General features: G+C 49.2%; 10 protein-coding genes across 10 annotated transcripts; 3 read left to right on the plus strand and 7 right to left on the minus strand.

The window, feature by feature from the left end:
* Positions 1–135: 135 nt before the first annotated feature.
* On the minus strand, positions 136–1,250 carry N7474_007026 (uncharacterized protein; the record flags this gene model as incomplete). Its single annotated transcript, XM_057198436.1, has 2 exons — positions 136–1,134; positions 1,191–1,250. The coding sequence occupies 2 exons, from the start codon at positions 1,248–1,250 to the stop codon at positions 136–138; spliced, it is 1,059 nt and encodes a 352-aa protein (XP_057051876.1).
* Positions 1,251–1,502: 252 nt separating this feature from the next.
* On the minus strand, positions 1,503–3,491 carry N7474_007027 (glycoside hydrolase family 172 protein; the record flags this gene model as incomplete). Its single annotated transcript, XM_057198437.1, has 1 exon — positions 1,503–3,491. The coding sequence occupies one exon, from the start codon at positions 3,489–3,491 to the stop codon at positions 1,503–1,505; it is 1,989 nt and encodes a 662-aa protein (XP_057051877.1).
* A 2,490-nt stretch (positions 3,492–5,981) lies between these two features.
* N7474_007028 (siderophore iron transporter mirB) lies at positions 5,982–7,824 on the plus strand (the record flags this gene model as incomplete). Its single annotated transcript, XM_057198438.1, has 3 exons — positions 5,982–6,164; positions 6,206–6,827; positions 6,893–7,824. 3 exons carry the CDS (start codon positions 5,982–5,984, stop codon positions 7,822–7,824), a joined length of 1,737 nt encoding a protein of 578 aa, XP_057051878.1.
* Positions 7,825–7,938: 114 nt separating this feature from the next.
* Positions 7,939–9,035, minus strand: N7474_007029 (uncharacterized protein; the record flags this gene model as incomplete). Its single annotated transcript, XM_057198439.1, has 3 exons — positions 7,939–8,046; positions 8,096–8,977; positions 9,024–9,035. The coding sequence occupies 3 exons, from the start codon at positions 9,033–9,035 to the stop codon at positions 7,939–7,941; spliced, it is 1,002 nt and encodes a 333-aa protein (XP_057051879.1).
* Positions 9,036–10,346: 1,311 nt separating this feature from the next.
* On the minus strand, positions 10,347–11,321 carry N7474_007030 (alpha/beta hydrolase; the record flags this gene model as incomplete). The annotated part of the gene is made up of 1 exon (XM_057198440.1): positions 10,347–11,321. One exon carries the CDS (start codon positions 11,319–11,321, stop codon positions 10,347–10,349), a length of 975 nt encoding a protein of 324 aa, XP_057051880.1.
* A 1,496-nt stretch (positions 11,322–12,817) lies between these two features.
* N7474_007031 (uncharacterized protein) lies at positions 12,818–14,188 on the minus strand (the record flags this gene model as incomplete). Its single annotated transcript, XM_057198441.1, has 4 exons — positions 12,818–13,068; positions 13,127–13,732; positions 13,785–14,111; positions 14,167–14,188. 4 exons carry the CDS (start codon positions 14,186–14,188, stop codon positions 12,818–12,820), a joined length of 1,206 nt encoding a protein of 401 aa, XP_057051881.1.
* On the minus strand, positions 14,153–14,662 carry N7474_007032 (uncharacterized protein; the record flags this gene model as incomplete). Its single annotated transcript, XM_057198442.1, has 2 exons — positions 14,153–14,462; positions 14,532–14,662. The coding sequence occupies 2 exons, from the start codon at positions 14,660–14,662 to the stop codon at positions 14,153–14,155; spliced, it is 441 nt and encodes a 146-aa protein (XP_057051882.1).
* A 1,610-nt stretch (positions 14,663–16,272) lies between these two features.
* On the plus strand, positions 16,273–17,391 carry N7474_007033 (bZIP transcription factor; the record flags this gene model as incomplete). Its single annotated transcript, XM_057198443.1, has 1 exon — positions 16,273–17,391. The coding sequence occupies one exon, from the start codon at positions 16,273–16,275 to the stop codon at positions 17,389–17,391; it is 1,119 nt and encodes a 372-aa protein (XP_057051883.1).
* A 1,099-nt stretch (positions 17,392–18,490) lies between these two features.
* Positions 18,491–19,693, plus strand: N7474_007034 (uncharacterized protein; the record flags this gene model as incomplete). Its single annotated transcript, XM_057198444.1, has 2 exons — positions 18,491–18,646; positions 18,692–19,693. 2 exons carry the CDS (start codon positions 18,491–18,493, stop codon positions 19,691–19,693), a joined length of 1,158 nt encoding a protein of 385 aa, XP_057051884.1.
* A 1,054-nt stretch (positions 19,694–20,747) lies between these two features.
* Positions 20,748–21,548, minus strand: N7474_007035 (haloacid dehalogenase, type II; the record flags this gene model as incomplete). The annotated part of the gene is made up of 1 exon (XM_057198445.1): positions 20,748–21,548. One exon carries the CDS (start codon positions 21,546–21,548, stop codon positions 20,748–20,750), a length of 801 nt encoding a protein of 266 aa, XP_057051885.1.
* Positions 21,549–23,184: the final 1,636 nt, after the last annotated feature.

The raw sequence follows: 23,184 nt of genomic DNA on the forward strand, positions 1-23,184 counted from the left end.
GGTCGCCGAAGTACCAGTCGTCGTTTAGTGCCCGTTAGCATTGTGAACTGGGAGACCGTTGAAGTAGTAACTGGGGTGTATGAGGCGGTAATGAAAGAGCAGGACCGCACGAGGTTATCGGCATTAATAGTTTATCTAATCCTGCTGGATGTCATTCAAAAACCTAGTCACCCTCTCTACCAAGATTCGCCGTGGCTCCGCCTGGTCGGGGTCACTCAGCGCATGCGAGGCGCCGGGAATGATCATACTATGCGGACTCCAGAATTGCTGCTTCCCGGCATCAATCGCTGCCTGCCAGCGGTGCAGCAGGGCCTCCTTGTCCACCCACGGCGGCACCGACTGGTCGCGGCCCGAGTACAGCACCATGAGCTTCTGTTTCAAGAGGCCCCGAGACCCGACCGCTCCAAATGTCCGCACCAGTTGCTCATCACCGAGATCCGAACTGAAAAGGTCGTCCTCTTCCGGTTTCTCGGGACTGTCGGGACTCGCCAGACTGAGAAATCGGCGACTGCTGACCGCGGCTGTGGGTGGATAGCCAATTCGTGCGGTCACCGAGACTGGCACAATAGTGTCGACCGAGTCGTGGTCTTCGTAGGTTGCATTGCGGGCGTCCTCAACCGCCTTGTCGTAGATCTTGCGCATTGTCTCGGGGCTATCGCGTTCTGTGCCGCAATGCAGCACCCAAAGAATCGCCTCACGATCCGATACGGGTGCCTGCATGATCGCACCGTCAATATCCGGCCGTATGATCGGGTCCCAGTCCCGATCGAACACCGGATGTCTCGGACGCGGGTTCGCGCTGGAAATGTATTGCATCACGTCCTGGCTTCCTGTCGAGTGGCCCATCACCACCACTTTCCCTTTGCCGAATTGCGGTGTCTTGTAGTCGTGGATGTACTGCACGCACTGCGCAATTTCGTCGATGTCCTTGCCCAGTCGGCCCATGCCCCATCCCCCGTAGTATGATGAGAGCACTATCACGAACACGGTCCATTCTGATGAATCCAGCGCTTGTACTAGATCGCTGATGTATTCGACTGAGCCTAGTCCGTCCCCGAGTCCGCCAATGAAGAGGAGGGTGTGTGGCTTGCGGGTTGCCCCGCGGGTATACTCGAAGGCAACCAAATCCGGGGTCTGTGCGGAAAGTCGAATTAGCAGTGGTTGCGGGCGCGTTTATTGGACAGGCTTACACAATGATGGAGAATACCAGGCTGGCCTTTGGCAAGAGAGGAGAGAAATTTGATCGTCATTTTGATGGTTGGTAGAATGTAGAGATCAGATAACTACAATCAGATAACGTAAGTGGACCAGCCACCGCCCTCGCCTGAGCAAGTGCTGTCGAATCCACTTTGGAAGCAAGAAGTGCAGGGGATAAGAATAATTATTATTACAGAAAGAATAGGTACGATGGACTCAAGAGATTTCATTTATGGGTGTAAATCAAGATCCCATTGTAAGTTCCTCCTGCATATACAAACCAGCCGCCCTCGCTCCTTTCATTCCTAGTCTCTCGCATGATAATAAAACGCAGTAGTCTCGTAGTTCGCGTTGATATTATTGTTCACCGGTCCATGCTCTATGTTGAATGAGATTCCATCATCGAAATTCATGGAATCGGCCAGCATCAACCGGGACGCCTCGAGACACTCCCCAATACAATTCAACTCCCGAAATTCGTGAGCCTCCATCCCGGTCAGAGGCATCGCAAAAGGAACAGCTGTCGAACCATATGTCCCGTCCTGCGCATCTGTAAAGTACCAACCAGACTCATAGAAGTCCTCGGTTCCGGTACCGAGCATAGTGGCCTGATCAAACGGACCCGTCTTACCTCCACGGTTCGTCCACACCTTCAGATCACCCTCGAGGAATTCCAGGGTGTTGTTCGGCGGTAGAATGGCACCCCGGAATGCGTGGGTTACTCCATAGGCCACGCCCCGGCCCGTTTCGCTGAGAAAGTTCCATAGAACGCCGGTTTTTGTCTCTGCGTGGTGGTGCTGTGTCGCAAAATATCCCCATGGTGCGGGCGGAGCAGACCATGGCGCCCATTTCAGATCAATCGATCCCTGCACTGGCTCTCCAGCTTGATTAACGAGTTCCACGGCAACAGAATTGTTAAATGGCATTGGCCACCAGGATGTAAATGCGCCGTCCTCGCCCAGGGTATCAATGGACAGCATCAATGATCGCACGGCGAACTTTCCCAGCGCCGACCCAAAGAATGATCCGATGGGGCCATCTACCGTTGTCTGGCCATCGAAGGTGAGTCTTAGGTAAATGTCGCTGATGAGGCGAAGGGACCGGGTCGCTTGCTCCAGGCGCTCTCCTTCGTATAAGTAATGCCTTACACCACTCCAAGTTTGGCCGCTGATTTTATATTCGTGTGTGGCTTCGTCGTTCACATTGTTGGGTCCAACATTCAACAGGTCCATCAATTCCCAGTTGGAAGTGGCATTCAGTTTGCAGTGCAGAGCATAGAAGAACTCGTTAAAGTCAAGGTCCGAAGCAGTAAACGTATTCTTGACGCTTATAGTTCTCTTGCCCGCCGTCAATTCCGGATTCAGCTTCAAGGTCTGGTCCGCCCAGGTTGCATTGTTGCTGGGTCCGCTGTCGGGCCATTCACCTGCATGTTTTCCATCAACACTGACTGCCGCACGCTGATGGCCAATAGTGCTATCTAAACGTCGGGTGAGTTGACACTGTTTGTTGCGAGTGTCTAGTTTAAACGTTGCTGAACTCCACCCCCCTTGCCCATACGCACGACCATCGTCTTCCACATGCGGCGCACCCAGAATTCCCGGCACTCGTAGCTGCAGCTGAGTGACAACTCCCGAGCCGGAGATTGTAGCCACTTGAGAGGAACGACCTGAATCCACCGTAAACATGTGGCTCTCACTGCGAGTGCGTCGCGGCGAATATGGACATGAAGATACCCTCGAGCGACACTTTGGGTCAACAACACCAAAGCGACGAGAAGTATCTAAGGCATCCAATGCGCTGTCATCAGGGTCGAATATTTTTACGTCTGCATCCGCAGGCAGTTCTCGATACACAACGTGGTAAAAGTGGGGATTGTGAAGGGTGCTGATGATCATTGACTTTGTGTACGGGATGGGCACCTTGATCACATTGCCACCATTGGTATCATTAGTATTCCCTACCAATGGCCAGAGGAATGGTGCTCCTATGTCTCCATTCACGAGGCTTTGAAGGTCATGCTGCAGCACTAAATGCGAATCTAGCTCGATGCGAATGTCGCCGATGGGGACAACACTGTCGTTTTCGTACGTGAACCAAATCGATGCAATCTCACCCGGACCTTTGGCATCAGCAATAACACAGCGGCCGTCGGTACTATTGTAAAGACACGAGTGTGTTCCATAGAATCCGTCATTATTCCCATTTGTGCGATCATACGACGAGAATTGCTTGGTGATTTCCCCCGGCCGGAGGGTGAAGAAGTCAAAGCGGCGATAGGCGTCCCAGCCCAGCATCGGGTAGGACGCCGTAGCCGAAGATATAAGAGCACAAAGTGTTAACCATTGCATTTTGGGAGGGGGAGGCGATAAGCAAAGGAATTGAAAGCTTGGTTGTTGGAATGCCGAGGCAAGTGGCTTGTTTAATATTTGACCTCAGCTCGGCAAACACTGACAATTCCCCGAAAAAAATAGCACCGTAACATTGCCTCTAGTATTTGAGCTCCTCTTTTGGGACCGAGAATGGGCCCTTGCATCAACAGATCTATCTGACCACGCCGTCTAGTTTGCGGGGAAGCATCGATCGGCATTCCATAATGATTTCATTGACCCGAAGGATTAACCCGATTAACCGAAAGCTAAAGACTGGAGATGTAGATTGGCATTCAAATGCCGGAGCCCTTATTATCCGCATCTTGTTTTATTGAGGCAGAACCTGTTGTCCATCACAGCGTAGGATTGCCAAGTGGAGGGTTCGAAGCCCAGCGGGGCCGACTCGACGGGAGACGCTCAGGGACTCGGCAGTTGGGAAGCGCATCTTCATACTTTCTATCAACCTCCCACGTCCTAGTCATGGTTGACGTTCCTCGCAGTAAAGGATTCCCACCCCGTCTGTAGCCACGAATCACAAACTCGGCGCCATTTAGATGCACGAATCAGTGATGAGCTAGAATTCATAATAAAGATAAGACACGGCCAGCACGCAAGCGCCGCAAAAAACCAGGCTAAAGATGCCCTGGATACAAACAACTACTGAGATTTTGCCCTTTCGCTCTGCCGCAAGATGAAACTCAAGGTAGTGCCCATCCTGGTCAAAAGCATCTTAGAACCCCACACTTCCGCATTTAAGATTTCATCGATAAATGTTTGCTCATCGACTTCGATGAATATTATGCATTGACTCTTAGACCATCCTTAAACTCTACACGGGTCGTATCTAGACATTGCTGCCAGTTCAGATATTGATAACTGGGAATTATGGGATCCAGAATGCCCCCTTCTCTGGATAATTAAGGCAAGAATGTACACATGATGACTGCGCCAGGATTACAAGACGTTATCATTATTGTTAAGCACCAATATAATTATCATTAGGATAATAATGCTGGGATGTCAGACTTGAAATGCAGGTTCCGGATCTGAGCTCGTGGATATTTCTAAAATGATATAAGATCGGCAAGCCCTGCTCGGACATAATTATGCTTAGCTCTCTTTCTATCGGTAAGGTAACTGAAAAGGAACGCCAAGTGTAAAATCCTGAGCCAATTCTGCAAAGCAACAGCTCAGCAAGTTTACCAGATCTCTGCCACATGGCCGCTAGGCAGATGGATGGAACTGGAAATGTCAAGTCTTAGTGGGCTGCATTGTACGCTACCCAGGTGCCCACTTGGCAAGCTCCACAGTGTGGTGAGTTCCCATAGACCTATGAGAGCAAGAGACTGTTACCCGCCACAGGCGAGGGTCCATCCATGACGATGATCCATTATGTAACAAAAAACAGCAGGTCGTCTCGGTCCGAGACTTTTGTTACTCACAGCACCTTGGCCCTGCTCTTAATTATTTTCGCTTGGCCCGTTCTTACAATGTACACTGTAGGCCTGAAACTCATGTAAAGCTGGTAGGCGAAGACATTCTCAACGGCGGATATACTTGTTTTGTAACCGTGCATAGCCCCTGGTAACTGTGTTCTTGTATTACCAGTCTCATTCTCAGCGAGAAAGCAAGCTTATAGTCAAGACGCACAGCGTTCAAGAATATCAACATAGGGAAATTCGGTAAATGGATTGTAGAACTTTTTAGACAAGTATTGCAGTACAAACCTATTATTATCCCTGCTGGTGCGGAGCTTCGTTCTTATCTGATCGTCTGTGCGCGGAGGAAGCAAGGAATCACCGACATGTAAGTGGGCCCAATTTCAGAGCATCCCTGTTAGACTGGAAGCTTTGGCCGAATCGTCGTCGCCGTTTGATGGTTTCATTTCAGCTTGGCCCTCTTTTTCCTCCTTGGTTTTTGACGGTCTGCCCGCTACCGGCAGCATTTGCATCGCTTCCATGTCTGCGCCAAACACGGTCCGCGTTTTGCGATGTAGAGGGTCGTGGGTCTTCCCAATAGACTCGGGATAATGGTTGGTCGTACTGAAAGATTTTTTTCCCTTGGCTGTCTGTTCCACCGTGATCGGGGCTTGGAAAACCAACACATTCATGTGTTGGATCAACAAATCGGCCGATCAGAAAGCGTGCTGCTAGCCCTGTGGGTACATTGGGGGCCATCTGATAATTTTTTCCGCGATCAAAAATCAGTGTTTATCTTAGTCTATTCCGACTGACCTATTTACATGCCTCCCTTAGCATTTTTTTGAAGCCTTAAATTCGACCGTCTCTATTCGTTTAACCGGCTTGTTTTTCTCGACTGAGGAAGAGCGCATTCCTTCCAACACAAGGATTCGGCCGACAACAAGCCACTACCGACTATTGATATTTACTCAACCGAAGGATCTTCCGGCTCACCATGGCCGAACATATCGACGAAAAATCCGGGGCTCCTCAGGCGGAGGAAACTCCTTATATCGAGTCCCACCAGCCTCAGCAGGAGGATCTTCCCGACCAGACCGCGCAGGATGGTGTGAGAATCGCGGAGGCCATGACGATGTCGTGGAGCAGGACATCGCTGATCGTGGTCTACATTAGGCAAGTAATCACATATAGGCATACTGAAAACTGAACTGACAACAGTTCTTTCCTAGTATGTGGTTACTTTACTTTAGCAATGCCTTCGAAAGTCAGCTAGAGAACAACCTGAATCCTTACGTGTCGAGCGCTTTCGAAGATCACTCCTTGATGCCGGTCATCAATGTGGTGTCGAGTACTCTTTCCGGTGTCACATATATGCCTGTTGCTAAGGTTCTGAATTTGTGCGATCGCACCGTGGGTTTTATATCGATGATATCGATTGCAACTCTGGGCATGGTCCTCATGGCCAGCTGTAACAGTTTCCCGCTGTATGCGGCGGCCCAGGTCTTTTACTCGATTGGCTTCACTGGAATGATCTTCTGTGTGGACGTCGTCACCTCCGATACCTCTACAATGCAAAACCGGGGGCTTGCTTTCGCCTTTACCTCGTCCACCTACATCATCACCGCGTTCGCGGGCCCGGCCGCAGCCGAGAAGATCTACGGCTTTAATTGGCGCTGGGGGTACGGTGCCTGGGCAATTGTCGTGCCCGCCGTCTCGGTGCCCATGGTTGTTGTGATGCAGCTCGGCAAGCGAAAGGCAATGAAGAACGGGCTGATGGCACGGCCCCGGAGCAATCGTACCTGGTACGAGAGTATATGGCATTACATGATTGAATTTGACTGTAAGATACTTTTCCCTCTTTTCCATGGTCACCTGGCCTGGCAGACCCTGACCAAAACTCATCAGTCATCGGCGTTTTCCTTGTCTGCGCGGGATTCGTCATCTTTTTGTTACCCTTTACCCTTGCTGGTTACTCAGAGGGCATCTGGAGTAGCGCGTACATTATTGCGATGATCGTTGTTGGGTTCGTTCTCCTGGTTGCCTTTGCCTTTTGGGAGAGATACGGCGCCCGCAAACCATTTGTTCCTTGGTACCTACTCAAGTCGCGCACGGTCTTGGGTGCCTGTCTACTTGACTTTACGTACCAGGTTGCTTACTACTGTTGGTATCTGTACTTGACCTCATACTTACAGGTCGTGTACAATACCTCAATCGAGTCGGCTGGGTATATCAGTAGCATCTTCGATGTTGTCTCGAGCGTGGAACTTATCGCCGTGGGTTTCTTAATCCGCTGGACTGGCCACTTCAAATGGATTCTCTTATGGGGAGTACCGCTGTATATGCTGGGAGAAGGCTTGATGATCTATTTCCGGAATCCCGGTTGGGGCATTGGATACATGATTCTATGTCAGGTCATTATTGCCTTGGGCGGAGGAGTGATTACTATCGGTGAGCAAGTTGCCGTCTTAGCCGCTTCTGACCACAATGATGTCGCGGCCGTTCTTGCTCTGCTGGGTCTTGTCGGCTATATTGGTGGCTCCGTCGGTAGCAGTATTTCGGGCGCCATCTGGACCAATACCCTGCCCGGAGAGCTGAGAAAGATGCTATCAGAAAAAGACCAAGACAAGATCGACAGCATCGTTGGTAGTCTTCCCATGCAGTTGAGTTACCCCATGGGCTCTGAGATGCGAGAGGTTATTGGGTTGGCCTACGCGGCAACCCAGAAGCGCATGCTAATTGCTGGCACGGCAATTATGGCTCTTGGCCTGGGCTTTACCTTGCTGATCAAGAACATCAACGTCAAGAAGGTTGACCAGGTCAAGGGTATGGTCTTCTAGACACGCCAGAGACAATTCTGGCTGGGAATTCCATGCGTACTGGATCAGAGAAGGGAAACGGGCAAGTAAAAGTGTATTTGAATACATAGAGTGTCAATAAATCGCATATCAATTCTACTCGTGCTCTTCGGGTGGCAATATATCCGGAATAGGACCAAGCGGAATCACAAGCTGTCCGCTGCCAGTCGCTTTCCCAACAGCTGTGCTGTATCCAAATTTGTACTGAAGTGGTCAGTTAATTGCTGAACTCTAAGGCTCAGGCAGAACTTACAATATCAAAGAAGGTTGTCTGTTTAAAGGCACCGCGGGTCCTCTCGGATTCGTCATAGTAGAGCCGGCGATACCAGCGATCGATGCGCGGGTAGTCATGTCTGATCATCTTCAAGTTACACTTGAAGATCAGGTAGTATGCCACATCGAATCGTGCAATGGTCGTGTAGAGCCGAATGTCAGCTTCGGTGATGTTTGCCCCAAAGAGAAACGGTTGATGCTCGGGTTGGCCAAGATGCGCCTCAACGCGGTCAAGAGCTTCAAACAGGGGATAAATGTTCTCCTTGTACGCTTCCTGAGTAGAAGCAAAGCCGGTTTTATACACCCCGTTGTTGATTTGCGGATACACCCAGGCATTCATCTCGTCAATCTCTTTTCTCAGGTGCTCAGGATAAAAACCACCTCCGGGACGGTTGACTTCGCGCAAAGCTTCGGGCAGGAGATCGTCAAACTCGGTATAAAACATGCGGATGACCTCACTGCTTTCATTGTTGACTATTGTCTCTTTCTTTTTGTCCCATAGCGTTGGCACTGTATATCGCCCTTCATACTGCGGATCTGCTTTCAAGTAGAGTTCTTTCAGAGTCTTGAAGCCATACAGAGGATCTCTCTCGGCAGAACCCCTGGCACCAGAGAAGAACCATCCATCCGGTCCAAGTTCTGGGTCCAGGACGACCATCTGGATAATGTCACAAAGTCCTTTGAGCGTCCGCACTAGGTTGGCTCGATGCGCCCAAGGACATCCATAGTTGATGTACAGCACGTAACGGTCCTTCTCTGCAGGGAACTCGGCGGACGCACTCCGAGAAATGCTGGACCGAAAGACCGATTCTTTACGTCGGAAATGGCCGTCCGAGTCGGCAATTTTGTAAATCTTGGGTTCCTAAAAGATTAATTACTTTTTCTCGATTCGAACTTCTTATACTTACTCCAGTGCTCATAGTCGGTTCTAACGAAGCTGATGGGGTATTTCAAGCGGGATAGGGACTGTTATTACGGATCAGAGGATGCCAGATTCTTCCGCGGACAGGTACGTGTCACTTTGATCAGAAACCGGCCCTTCTCATGGTGTTAAATAGGTCATTATATGTATAAGATCGGGTGAACCGGGCTGACAAATCCGTCGTCATCGCGATCCGAGATTCCATAAGCGGATGAGATGATATGTAATACCGGAAAGGGCGGCTTACAAAGGCCGCCGCTCGCTAACCTAGTTGTTAGCTAGAAACATCAGCAAAGGTAGAATGTATTAGTATGAAATTGAAATCAGGAAAGGAAGAGTTCCCAAACAGCAGAAATCCAAATGTAAACATATAGACCGGATAATGCCTGGCAACTCTTGGCTTGCTCGTTCCGTTTTAGTGCTCACAGCTTGCTCCCTGAGTTGATTGGAAACCAACTTGATTCTTCGTATAGAGGGGAAACGGGAATTATTTCTGATGTTGCGGCTTTGTTCCTGATCACCGCCAGTCTCATATCACAACAGGTGAGCACTCAGGATAATCCACCTCTGTCGACGACCGCACTGACCCCTCAGATGGCACGCCATGACTGGCCTTAGTGACATTTGATAATGCACCGTAAATGCGGTCAAATAGATTTTTGCTCCATATATTTGTGTTCAGGGTATCACTCGAGAGCTACAGTCGGGTGGATGGATGGATGATTTCATTTACCCTGACCCCTCGCAAACGGAAGCGATATGCAGGCTACAGCCACTATATATACCCGTGTGTGTACAAGTTGAGTATGCCACTTCCTAACAACGAACTAGCAACTCGGGAACTCCACGGCGTGCAAACCTGTGACAGGAGTCTCCGCTCACGTATGCGCCTGGATAACCAGCACAACAATTGCGCGCCGGGCTAGGTGGCCTACAGTTACCCTAGGAAAACGGTAGCTTCGACGGCTGGCCCCTGTCGGAAGACTGGGATTGATGGCCTGGCAAACGATAATACAATAACCCACGGGGACTCATGGTGATGACCGGGAACGAGTAGACGAAGCTGGAATGGAGGCAGTATGGGCTACTGCGGGACATTGCCAAAACTTGGGAAACGAACATGTACAATAATCGAATAATGGCCCTATTGGCCGCTTCGCTATCGGGCGTAACCAACTTCCACGCTCGTGCGCACTGCACAATACTACAGCGTGCTATAATATGTCTCTCCAGAGGCACGCAGAATTCAACATAACCTTTGACAAATCAACAGAACCTATGCAGGCAAAAGTAGTCGTCCTTCGTCCAGTCAAGTTGAAATCATTCTCTTAATCCAGGCCTTCTTAGTCTCGATGGCCACTTTGGCGAGAGGAGTGTCGGGAGCAACTATGTCGAAGCCGTGGTATGCGCCCGGCCACACATGCAGCTCGGCGGTACTGCCACATTCCCACATCTTGGAAGCATAGGCGACAGCTTCGTCACGGAACACCTCGCACTCGCCGACATCAATGAAAGCGGCTGGTAAGTTGGATAGGTCCATTGCGCGCGCAGGCGCCTCCAGGTGCGTTACGTCCGGCCTGCCGCGCCTCTTCCCGAGCACCATGTCCCAGGCGTCTAGGTTGGTGACGCCACACCACGGCACTCCCGTGTGAAACTGCTTGGCAGACACGGTGCTGCCGCAGTCATCGAGCATCGGCGTGAGCAGCATCTGCGCGTGTACCCTGGGGTGCTGTTTGTCGCGGGCCATCATAACGGTGGCGGCCGCCACGGCTCCGCCGCCAGAGACACCGCACACGAGGACTCTGTCCGGATTGATGCCGAGGTCAGAAGCATGCTCAACGGCCCAGACGAGTCCTGTGTAGCAGTCACCTGCGCCGGCCGGGGCCTTGTGTTCCGGTGCAAGGCGGTACTCAGCAGTCACGACGATCATTTGCAGACCATCGAAGTAACCCATGAGCACGTCCAGGGCGGCGAAACGATTGCCGGTGACCTGGCCACCGCCGTGGACACTGTACAAGCACGGCAGTCTGCTGGAGGTCGGTTTCTTTGGCCGAAAGACGGACAGAAGCACACTCTCGTTATCGTCGCTGGGCGACTGGACGACATGCTCTGTGTGGCTGTAGTCTAGGTATTTGTCGAGGACGGTGTCGACGCTGTACGCGGAAATTGTAGCTTTGCGCAGTTCGGCAATGTCTAGCCTTTCCGGTATGACGATGTCAGACTGTTCATTGCGAAGGGAAGGGTCCAAAGATGGACGCACGATGGTGGAGGCCATTGCCGTCATCGTCGTGGTAGTTGTGGTGATGTGGGTGGCTGCTCTGGAGATCCCTTCCGATGCTTGTGTTCAGGGAGCAAATTGCAAATGTCGTCTTTGTTAGAGCAACCGGGTTGTGAGCGAAACCCATAAATGCGAGCAGTAACAGCCATATTTTATACCAGAGGCGACGCCTGTGAAAATGCGGCGTGATGAGGCAGGATATTGGGGACACTGTGACATTGTTACTGAGTCAGTGCCCGCTAGACAACTCAGGTCCCGCGCCTGTGAAAGTGGCTGGACAGTAATTTACTGTCCACGACAGCGGAGCAGATGTAATTGCGGGTGCGTGCCGGCGTTCACAGGCAACGACGAGCCACGGCACATTATTGGGCCTGCCGTCATAGCGCATCCCCGTGTCCCGGCGGCCGCTGCCGTTGAGGCGAGAATCCCCAAACGCAGTGGAGGAGTTGTGACCCACCATTTGCAGAGTCACCCCACTGCGGGGGAAGGGTTTAAATGGACGACGTCGTCCATTGTCTAGACCGAGCCCGCATTTGATGAGGGCGAATGGTATGTGCAGACTACCAAGTGGAAAGTTGTCAGGTAGAGGATTCTGCGTACTGACTAGTACTGGCACTGTCCAATCGAGAGGACAATCGATTGATGTCTGGTTGAGGAACTATGTTTGCCTTTCAGGAGGAAAACATAGTCGTCCCAACCCCTTCGGGCCAACTACAAGAGCTGGGATACTGAAAGTAGTCTGCTACTGCTACCGGCGAAGGTGGAGATACCAAGTTAGCCTAACCGCTGAAGCTTCAGCCAATATGACTAACAAATAATAGAGTGTTACCAAATAACGCCTCGCTGAAGTGAGGGGGTAGAACCACTTCCTGCAGACGCTGGTGGCATTCCATGGATCTGGGGCTACTTGTTTCTAAATGAGAGCTAGCGCACTTTCAAGCAAAGAATGCTAGAGAGGGGCTGGCAAGATAGAGCGACCTTGGCCTTTGGCGTTCTTGCTTCGTTGACTCATTGCCGTTGATAGACTCTCGGGTAGTCGAAACAAGTAGCGTCCACCGGATCTCTCCGTTCCTAAAAGTTCTCTCGTTGACTCAGTGGCCGTTAATTGGACATTTTAGTTAACGAACGTAATTCACAAGCGAGTCGATCGCCCCAAAACACATAGAAATGCGATAAATTACAACCGTATATTTCAACAACCACTTATCATAGGGGTTTTCGGGGTTTTCTATATACGAGTACTTTTTACGACTTAGTATATTGATACGGTCTGGGAGCATTTTGGGAAATATAACGACAATCCAATATACCGGGAACTTCGCGACTGCTATAATAGTAAAGAATGAAGATTGAAAGACTATTTCATACTTCCAACAATTATCGGTAATTTCGGAACTAAACAAACAGGGCTGGTCTCACACTTCGATGATTTATCCTTCCCCCTTCAGAGTACACAGTATTTGGACAAGTAGAACAGAGTTTTACCCTTCATGCTTCTCGTCCTAATTCATCACCACATAACTCTGGCTGGAGAAAAAGTCACATCGTGGCGAAGCATCTGGATCTTGAGAGACACCAATCGTAGTGTACGTAATGTTGAGAACTGAAAAGTTACCGTTCTGGCTATTCTGATATGTTGGCCAGAACGGACGATTAATTTTAGCAAATGACTCAGCATTTGGATCTAGACAATTGGCGAATGAAACGTAATAGCTTCTTAAAATATCGCCAAGTGTAGCATTGTTGGATTCTCCTGTTAAGCTTTCGTTAGTACGGGAATATAAGAATCCGACTGTGCGGCATTTACATACCATTCAAATTCACAGTTTCAAGGAATGGCGCGAGGCTGGCATGTAGTTCTGATCCGGCATCGAAAACCAATTTATAGACCGGATTCCCCGAATCGGAAACAGCCGTTGACATAAAATATGTTGGACAGTCAATGACAAAATCACCGAATACCTTAGCGCGCTGGAAGAAAGTTGAATTGAAATCCGAAGCTGGATAAAGTTCAAAAAGGCGATTATAGAACGACTTCTTCGCATTAGGAAAAAGTGTTTGCAAGTCGGCCACTTCCTCGGCTATGTTTGTCTCGGATGTGTTGGTAAAACCGACACCTTCATAACCTTCACGGTTGACCAGCAGAGGTACTTTTGCGAAATGACCCTGCTTAAATTCCTCAGAGGGCAGATCACGGATCACGGTTCCATCAACATAAGGGCCGTAATAGAAGTCACCGTACCCGTAATACCCTTTCCCATAGGCCAGTTTGTTGGCTTTAACGTAGGCATTTTCAAGATCCTTTTCTGAGAGCGATCGGAGACAGCGAATATCATCACAATTACTAGTGTTAAGCAGCAGTTCAAACTGTTGTTCGAGTAGAGAAGGGCTGTGATGTTGTTGCCACCACGGATACTCTGCCGAATCGTAAGCAAATTCCTCTCGATCGCAGGGTAGGATAATAAAAACCTGCGATAGCTGCCCTGAACGGCGGACTGCTGGCACCCCCATAAAGAATCATTTGATTCATCACCGAACCTCCGCCTGCGCTGCCTCCAATTATGGTAACCTTCGCAGGGTCGCCGCCAAACTTGCTGATATGGCGTTGCACCCATGCAAGTGCTGCCCGTTGATCTAAGAGACCCACATTTGGAGCGCCTTCGGCAGCCACCTCAGGTCCACCAAGAAATCCGTATGCTCCCAAGCGATACTGTATCGCCACGTATATCAGGGAGCCACGAGATTGGTACACTAATGCATTACCTGGTGCAGTTTCCGAGTCACCAAGCGTATACCCTGGCCAACAGTTAACTTCATAATAAAAAATCAGAGCTTATTTACTCGCACGCACCTCCGCCATGAATTTGGACCATTACTGGGAGACTTGAAGAGACCGGATGCGCGGGGGCCAGCACGTCCAGTAAGAGGCAGTCTTCACTCCCAGGAATGGAATATTCAGTAACCAAGGCCGGATCAGCTTCAGCTATCCATTCCGGAAATCCTTGAATGCATGCCGGACCGTGATCTGTTGCCTTGATGGGCCGAGAAGGGGAGTAGTTGTTGTCCGCCTCTATATCTTGCGGTGGTTGCCAACGAAGTGGTCCGATTGGAGGCTGCGCATAACGGATACCGTACCACGAATTGATGCTATTAATTGCCCGAACAATGTGTTAGCAACAAAAGCTCCTATGAACAAAATGAAGCCGTTCTTCTTACTTCGAGGTAGAGTTATGATATCCTTGATAAGTAGCATATCCAAGATTTTTGACAGCAGAAGTGCTATGTCGCTCTGCGATACAGAGTGCGCTCAGTGCGACTACTGTTTGAAAAATGGCGATAAATCTCATGCTGACAATATTTCAAGGCAACCGGAAGTGCTCAAATTGAAACTAGAAATGGACACGACTTCCATCTCATATTTATATTCATAAAAACATTATTGGTATCGTATACGGACGAAAGGAAGAGCTTAGTACTAAGGCGCAAAATGAATACAAACTTCCTATGGAGGCGCAATTTACAAAAAAAAAATTGAGTTCAGCGCGTACGTTTATTTACATAGGATCAGACCGCTCACTTAGCTACAAAGGACCTCGGCAATGAAACCGGGGAGAGGACATCGCCCCGAAGCATAACATAGTGCTCAAAACAACATGGATTATCCCCTCGCCCCTCGCGCAGGCGGGAATTAGGGCAGTTTAATTGGTGTGCTTTATGTTGCATTAGTGCTCATCCATCGTCAAAATAATCACTTACTCAAGTTGACTAACTTAACTTACGTTGAACGGCAATGAGTCAGCGGAGGAATGCATGGAAAGATCTGGGTCACTTAAAGTTTACACTACCTGAGGATTGTTCAAACGGCAATGAGTCAACGAAGCAAGAATATCAGAATACTCTAGCGGCTTCCCTATCATTATATATTACTATACTGTAGTATGCACAGTGTATCATAATATCAGTGGGTTCAGTCTAAGGATAGTAGAAAGCCGGGAAGGCCTACTATTATATATCTAATATTATATACACTTTTAGTAGTATAAAAGACTATGGCCCTACCTTGTCTGCCTATATAGGGCTAGCCCTTTCCGAGCCGTACGAGCTACTGGATCGTTGCTACTAGATTCTACCGTCCCGAGTATTCGGAATCCTCTTATTATATCCGTGTCCATTGGCTAACTTAGTGAGGTAGTGACCTACCGATCCGTGCACTTTCCCCATAGTACTAATCGTACACTAGCATTTAGTTGCCTCTGTTCTCTTAGCCGCCTTCTGAAAAAGGGCATGGATTTGGCAATCCAATGGCTGTTGCTCTTAAGTACTAATAAAGCATCTTTTTATGTGACTGAAGCAACCCAGCTAGGTTAGCGTGGGAGAACCGGCAGAATTATGCCTTGATATTGGCCGGAGTCTGCGAAGCCTGAGACTTGAGGTAAGCGTGTAGTTAAATCAGGCCTACCTGGTTGCCCAACTTTGACAAAAAAAAGGTGCACGGGATTAGGGGTCCGTGCCAAACCCTGATATTCCCAGGCGTAAATATTAGGCGCGAATACCGGAGACCATATACCATGGGACTCCGGTGCATAGGAAAGTCTAAAAGCCTGAAGTATCTGGAAACTGTGCGCCGATAATGTTCTCCATGTGTGCACATACCAATTGGTCAGATAAGCTGACAGTTGTTCCAAATGCCGCATTTCCCACCCTCAGGCTGTCTACCCCGCATTCTTCTCCAATGTAGTGTGCGTCACTCAGCCACGGACTCGGTTGATCATTAGCAGAAGCTAACTAACGTAACTATAGTTAATTACATCGGTCACAATTCTGCACTCGAAAACCTGACTCCACAGAAAAGCCTCCTTCACGTATTTCCTTTCCTTCCTTCCGCCGCCCCCCCCTCGGGGTCCGCAGGTCGACCTATTCCTTGAAGGCTTACGCTCTGACGGTACGGCAGAGTATCATGACCTCATTGCCTAGTCCTACGTTCCTGTCGCTCGAAAAGAAGCGTGCAAGGGATCGCCGTGCGCAGAGAAACTTTCGCCACAGAAAAAATGCCCATATTTCCATGCTCGAGAGCGAGCTAAGCGCGTGCAGAGAACAGATGATGAGCTATCAGGCTCGCATTCGAGATCTCGAAAGTACCTGTTCCCAACTTGGTGAGCAGAACGTACAGCTGCTTAAACAGCATCCGCAAGATGGGGTTGTCAGGTGCTCGTGGCAGACAGATGTCCTGTATCCGAATACTCATACCAATTCTTCGCTTTCTATGAATGTGGAACTCGTTCAGCGCCCGCCGCATGATACGTCCCAGTCTTCGGATACAATTTCTCGCCGACTTCCAACCTCGCGAGCCACCAAGGCTCTTTCACCCAGCTCGTGTTATCAGTCTGCAACGGACGAGACTGGACATGCTTTACCCAGTGTCGCTCGCAGACCATCTCAAGATGCTATTGCCCCTCCATGGAGTCTTACTCCCCCGCAAGGTCGTTTCATGTGGGACGTTTTGCCCACACACTCACCTTGGGGTGGAGATTTGCGAATGGCGCTGGAATCCCCGGATTTTCCATCTCCGCTCGAGTTATTGTACGGTTCCAGGACAAACAAACTCGCCAATATCATTCATGATAATACACGCCTGTGGAGGTGCCGTGAACCTGAACGTTTGGCCGGCGGCTGGCTTGCTTATGCTTTTGCAAAGTGGATGGCGGAACCTAGCAAGCCTCGGTTTGAGCGTCTGCCTGAATTTCTTAGACCGGTGCCCGAGCAGCTTAGACACGCACATCCCGTATGTATAGACGGCGTCGTCTTTCGTCAATTACGCATCAACTTGATATACAAGCCACACCTGTACGATCTTGATGAGGTGTTGGGTATGTTAAGCTGCTGCCTCAAGGTGCGCTGGCCTTGGGGTAAAAACTTTTTAACACCCAGTGATGGCGCCGAGCTACATATTTTGCCAGAATTCTACAACACGTTTATGTCTCTTGATGGGTGGGGGTTAACTGAAGAATTTATACATGAGTATCCAGAGCTCTTAGACCAAATGGACGTTCAAAATGTACATTATGAGGTGGCGTGAATACTTCTCAATTATTAATTGCTTGGCTTCTTGATTGCTTGATAGTCGGACCGGCTTTTTAGTAGTCGCAAATTCTGGCTGGATAGCCATGGTGATTTCGTGGGCCGAAATTCCACGTACCAGAGATCGACAGGGCGAAAGTACCACAATTCCGTCAACTTTTATCGCCCTGGCAGACAGGCCAAACTCCACAGACAGGGCCCTGTCCTCTCCCAGGGAAGCAATATTTTTACACTGCGTCTGACACGGGAATTATAATCCAGGACTAGCTGCAGAAAACCACGTCTAGCTATGAGTTTCGCAGAAATCCGTATGGTGCTATTATTGTACTTTAACTGCCTGAGGAAACGCTGAGTTGGGGCCTGGGGTGTATCAGAGCTATTGACAACGTTTTGTTAGCGTCTCCACGTCGAACATAACTCCTCAACTAGGCTCATATCAACAGGAATCGTCCTCAGTTGAAGTCTTTTAAACATCGGCCGAATTGTTCCAAAATAAAATAAAATAAAAATAAAAAATCCATTGCTATTGGCAGATGCAGCGTTAATACTTCAGGGATACCAGATTTTTCACTACGTACACAATGGCCGTTGACGTGTGGAAACCGTTGATATGTTCTTATTTCCGGTAGTATAGCACACGTCGGTATAGTGTTGATATCGCCATCGTGAGATCGCATAATCTGATCGAGCGTGTTGCGAGCCGCTCTGGAACGGTTGCGACTTGGACGAGGACACCAAAACATAGTTAACGTAGATGTACAAAAGTCATTCACGCATGAACCCAGCCACTTTGTGCCCCTTGAAATTTCCAACTGTTCTTCACCTACTGCCAGAAAGCTCTAAGGCTAGCCCTAGAAACGATGAGGTACACGATAATTCTATCTCTCACAAATCCAAACTAACTTGTAGGAACACGTGGTATGGTTCAGCGAAAACCAGTGGTGAAGGTCCAGCACGGACTTTTTGGTCAAGCGAATGTATGACATCATGTTGCTATTCAAGCGGGGTCACCTTATTAGGAACATATAAGAGAATGTCAAGCCAAACCTATATAAACTTTATATCCCTATCCAAACTATATCATCTGAACAGGGAAGATGGAGACACTGATTGCTCAAGTGGAAAGTTTCGCCAGTGAAACTGATGACACTGGCCGCGCGAAGCTTGAAATTGCGCTACGTGACGCTCTTCAGTCGATGGAAACGCCGTGGGAAACTGTGATAAGGCATATCAATCAAGTTTGTTACAAGGCAGTGAGCTATTGATTAAAGGAAGTATATCTGACAGACAATAAACAGCACCAACAAATTGCCATGATTCGCATAGGTTGCGACCTCGATCTATTTCGCATTATCGCGGAATCTTCAAACCCCCTGACGGTAGAGATGCTCGCCAAGCAGACCGGTGCCGCACCACTCCTTTTGGGCCGCATACTGCGCAACCTAGCGGCGAATGGTCTCGTTAATGAGACAGACCATAACACGTACAACGCGAACAGAATGACAAAACGCTGGGCTCAACCTTCGTTTGTGGGCGCATGTCACCACATTTTCGATGATCTTGGAACCGCTGTGCAAGTATTGCCTGACTTTCTCAAATCCCATCGATATCAAGATATCACGGACCCCAAGGACACTCCTATACAGCTTGGTCATCACACTGCATTAGATATATTCGCCTGGTTTAACACTCAACCTGAGCGACTCAAACACTTTCAGCACACGATGACCATCCCGCGACCGGGCGAATGGCTAGATGTGTTCCCCTTACGAGACTACCTAGGTGACAATGTCCTTGCAGATACTCCTGTCTTTGTTGATGTGGGTGGCAGCTTTGGACAGCAATGTATTCGCCTGCGTGAAAAGTATCCTGGTCTACCGGGAAGGGTGATCTGCCAAGACCTGCCTGCCACTATCGAGGAAGCTCCCCAAGTTCCTGGTATTGAATTCATGAGCCACGACTTCTTCAAAGAGAACCCCATTAAGGGGGCTACATTCTACTACTTGCGCACAGTGCTACATGATTGGCCAGACGACAAGTGTGTGGAGATTTTGCGGCGGCTAAGGGAAGCTTCGGACGTGGGAAGCAAGGTCTTGATCGATGAAATGGTATTGGATAAGACAGGCGTTCACTGGCAGGCCGCCACACTTGATATTGGGATGGCGATGGCCCTCGGGGCGATGGAGCGAACGCGAGATCAGTGGGAGGCACTGGTGGAGCAAGCCGGGTTCAGGATTGAAAGTGTGAACTGCTACTCATCAAAGCCTAGTTTTTGTATTGTTGTTCTAGTACGGAACTGATTAGCTACATACTGTTAATGAAAAAGAGGGTCATACGAAGTCTGCAGGTAAGCGTGGTATTGTGGATCAAGGTTCGCGTTGTAGAGTTCGATCACCACAGAAGCCGTTAATTCCTACCTCACCGTGAACAACATTTTCGACAATTACACAATAGATCCCTATACCCATCTATGCCTATTAGCTCTCAACCTTGATTGCTAGAGTCTAATGAGACGATCTACTCGCCGCCAGACTTAGCACCTACTATAGGCAAGTCGGAGCATTAGGCTCGAATGACTAGTTCGCATTCTCACTCGCAATGCAGGGATTGCGGCTGCCATTGTCGTGAAGTCTCCACGTTTAATAATCTGTTACGAGACTAGGCAAGAAATTTCGTCGTAGAGGCTAAGGCCGAATGTCCGGGTCAATAGTGTAGTGTTTACGCCTTCGATAGTCCACGATATCCTCATTGCGTAGGAAAAAAATGTAAGAGGAAAAGCTAGTTCTCGTCTACCGAATAGCGAACGTACCTTTGGTAGTTTTTCTGTTTCTATCGCGTTCTATTGCGCTATAGTAGAATCGCATTAGCAACATCTTAGTAGTAACATACTAGACTCTATGATAGAAAATCTTTTAACTTTCCCTACGCTCAAACCTAGCTTCGCCTTTACAAATAATGCCGAATAAAGAAATCCTTTTCTTGAGTTAGATCAACTCGATACACTTTTTTCACTAACTTAGTCTAAAGTAACTCACGCCCTTTCCCCTCTAGGCCGTATAGGCCATTTTCGAGAGCTCCCGTTCCGCCTAGGATCATCTAATTTGTCTATTTTAGAAACCCTAGGCGAGATTTTATAGAATTTCCTAATTCCATCTAGCTTCCCCTACCGTAGTCGTCGCCTCGGGTCTCAAATCTGAGACGCAAAAGTGGTTTAAATGTAGAGGGACGACGGCAACGGACAAGACTCAATCAAGTGGGCGAATCCGACGTGACGAAACGAAAAGCTAACATTATATAAACAAAATGTCTGGTTATTCAACAGATTATGACCTAATACTTGACCCTGGTGTCAGTTTATGAATCCGACTCAATACCAAACCGCCGAGCCACCTCAAGGAAGCCCCCTTTGTTCAGCCTAATCCACATATCAACGTATCCTTCCACCCGGGCTTGCTCAACTTGATCCGGCGGCAGGGATTCCTCCAAGTCCCGCTCGACATAAATCGTTTGAAACCCACAACTCTTGGCCGCCTTCAAATCATTAAGATGCGCGGCTACCAGCGCGCACTGCGCCGGCTCCAGCCCGACCATGTTGGCTGCCCCCTGATAAACCTTGGGCGAGGGTTTGTAGGCCCCAAAATGCTCCGCGCTGACGAGATGGGTGAAAGGCAGGGGCCCATGTCTCTTAAGGTCCTCAAGCAAGGATACATTGCCGTTAGACAAAGTGGCAGTTTCGAATTTGAGGTTCAGCAATTCCAACCCCCGTGTGCTGTCTGGCCACGGATCAAGTCGGTGCCAGCAGAAAGCAAGCTCCCACAATTCATTGTCGGTGAACAGCTCGTAGATGCCCCGTTGCCGTAGTAGGTCTTGTAGGGCGTTATAGTGGTGCTGGTCTACTGACACGAACTCTTTGGAAGGATCGAAAGTTTTAGTGAACTTGCCATAGGACTGGCGCCATTCTACGGCGAGAGCCAACCAGTCCTGTGAGCTCATTGCAGACGCATGTTCCCGCACGTTGGCCGACAAGTTCTTTTGGGGGTCATTTAAGGCCTGCTGGACAGCGGTCTGCAAGGCCGTGGTGACGCATGAACGCCATTCAACGACCGTCCCAAAGGTATCAAAAAACAGAGTCCTGGGTGGGTGTTCAGTCGACATGGCTGCTGCGTTATTGAACAGAGAGGAACTCGCAAGATAGAACCACGCAGAGCACGAGCTGTGTGACTTCGGCCTTCTTGGAGCTTAGTCAGAATTCGTGATAATCAGCCAGATTGTTCTGCCGATACTCGGGTTAGAGATCCATATCTTAAGATAATTTTACAAATCAGACACGTTTTTGCACCCCGGCGGCTTGTGATATAGATCATTCCAGCAAGACGGTAAGCAAGTGGAGGGATAGTCACCTCTGTTTGAGGTATACAGTTATGGCTTCGAGGCTGTTGACAATAATGGAACCCCACGATTATTAAAATGAGATCTGAAGTGTCGAGAAAGACAATCAAGAACCAATCAAGAGATCGCATCGAGAGAATCTCATGTGGCGTTGGCATTGACTCTCCATGTGGCGGATCAAGCAAGGGATAGAAATAGACTCGTCCAAGACACATGGCGACAGCTCGTATACAACATTGTAGACAACCTACAACGCAATCGTCACGGTTGAGGCGCATTCCCGTATGAATGTCAGGTGTTAACGTAATTATCGACGATTCCTCGCGCATAGTTAATTTACGGTGTCCCCAGCCAAGATCCCCGGCCTTTAGCTAATGTATGTGTATCACCCGCCCAGCATTAGTGCTTCTGTCAAAAACAAAGAAACCCACGGACCCTGCAGATATTAATTCCAGCTGAGAGAAGTAACTAAACTACGGAGACGGTCACTTTAACTTGACCTGTCATCCAACGGCCCGGCACAAGGACGCGATCTGATCCCCCTGAAGCCGACGAAGTGGGTCTGAATGGTTCGAGTCAGATTTGCAATCAGGCTAGGACGGTCGCAACGCGTGGAGTCTGTGGCCGGACGAAGCCGGAGACTTTACAGGTGAGAAATTGTTTATCTAACAGTTTAGTGTTACCCAGCAAGGCTAGGTCAAATCTGACAGGGGCGTTCAGGGACCACGAGGAGCCTAGATCCAACAAGCGCGTACCAGATTTCATTTCGGCCAGAAAAAAACAAAGCAAGCACGAGGTTGGTTCTTCTTAATCCGGCCAAAGCAGTGGAGCGCCCCCCAGGACCTTATGGTGGAGACCTTGAATGGGTCTCACAAATAATAACCACTTGTTTTTGTTTTTCTTTCCCTCGGGTAGCCCCCCTAACATTTTCATTCTTCTGCTTTGTACGGAGGACATATTCACTAAGGAATAATAATCAATGCCCAGCGAACGGCCCCGTGCCCATGCAGATGAAACACGCTTGCGAAGCCAGAATTCGAGACACGGACCAGACCACAGGGTGTCGACTGAAATTGCCTACGACGATCAGACAACACGCTAAAGCGGACTGGCCAGCGCCAGCACAGGGGAAATGCGCTAGCAGCCCACTCCTTTTTTCTGGGAGCCCAATTTATTCGATTCGCTCGCCTTAGCTCTCGGGGGATCATTCCGCCTGGGTTAGATTACCCAGCGCAATGGGCTCCGGATGCAGGTCGAGGATCTCGTAGGATCGCACGCAAAAAAAAAAAAAAAAAAAAATAGAAGAATCTCAAGAGGATCTTCTCCTTTCTCTAGAATTTGAGAGCAGCCTGGTGACGGTGGAGAATCTCGATTCTTTCGTCACCGACGAACGAACACCTTC

Source organism: Penicillium riverlandense (assembly GCF_028828495.1).
Source record: "Penicillium riverlandense strain IBT 135883 chromosome Unknown utg000006l_segment0_segment0, whole genome shotgun sequence".
Classification (NCBI taxonomy): domain Eukaryota; kingdom Fungi; phylum Ascomycota; class Eurotiomycetes; order Eurotiales; family Aspergillaceae; genus Penicillium; species Penicillium riverlandense.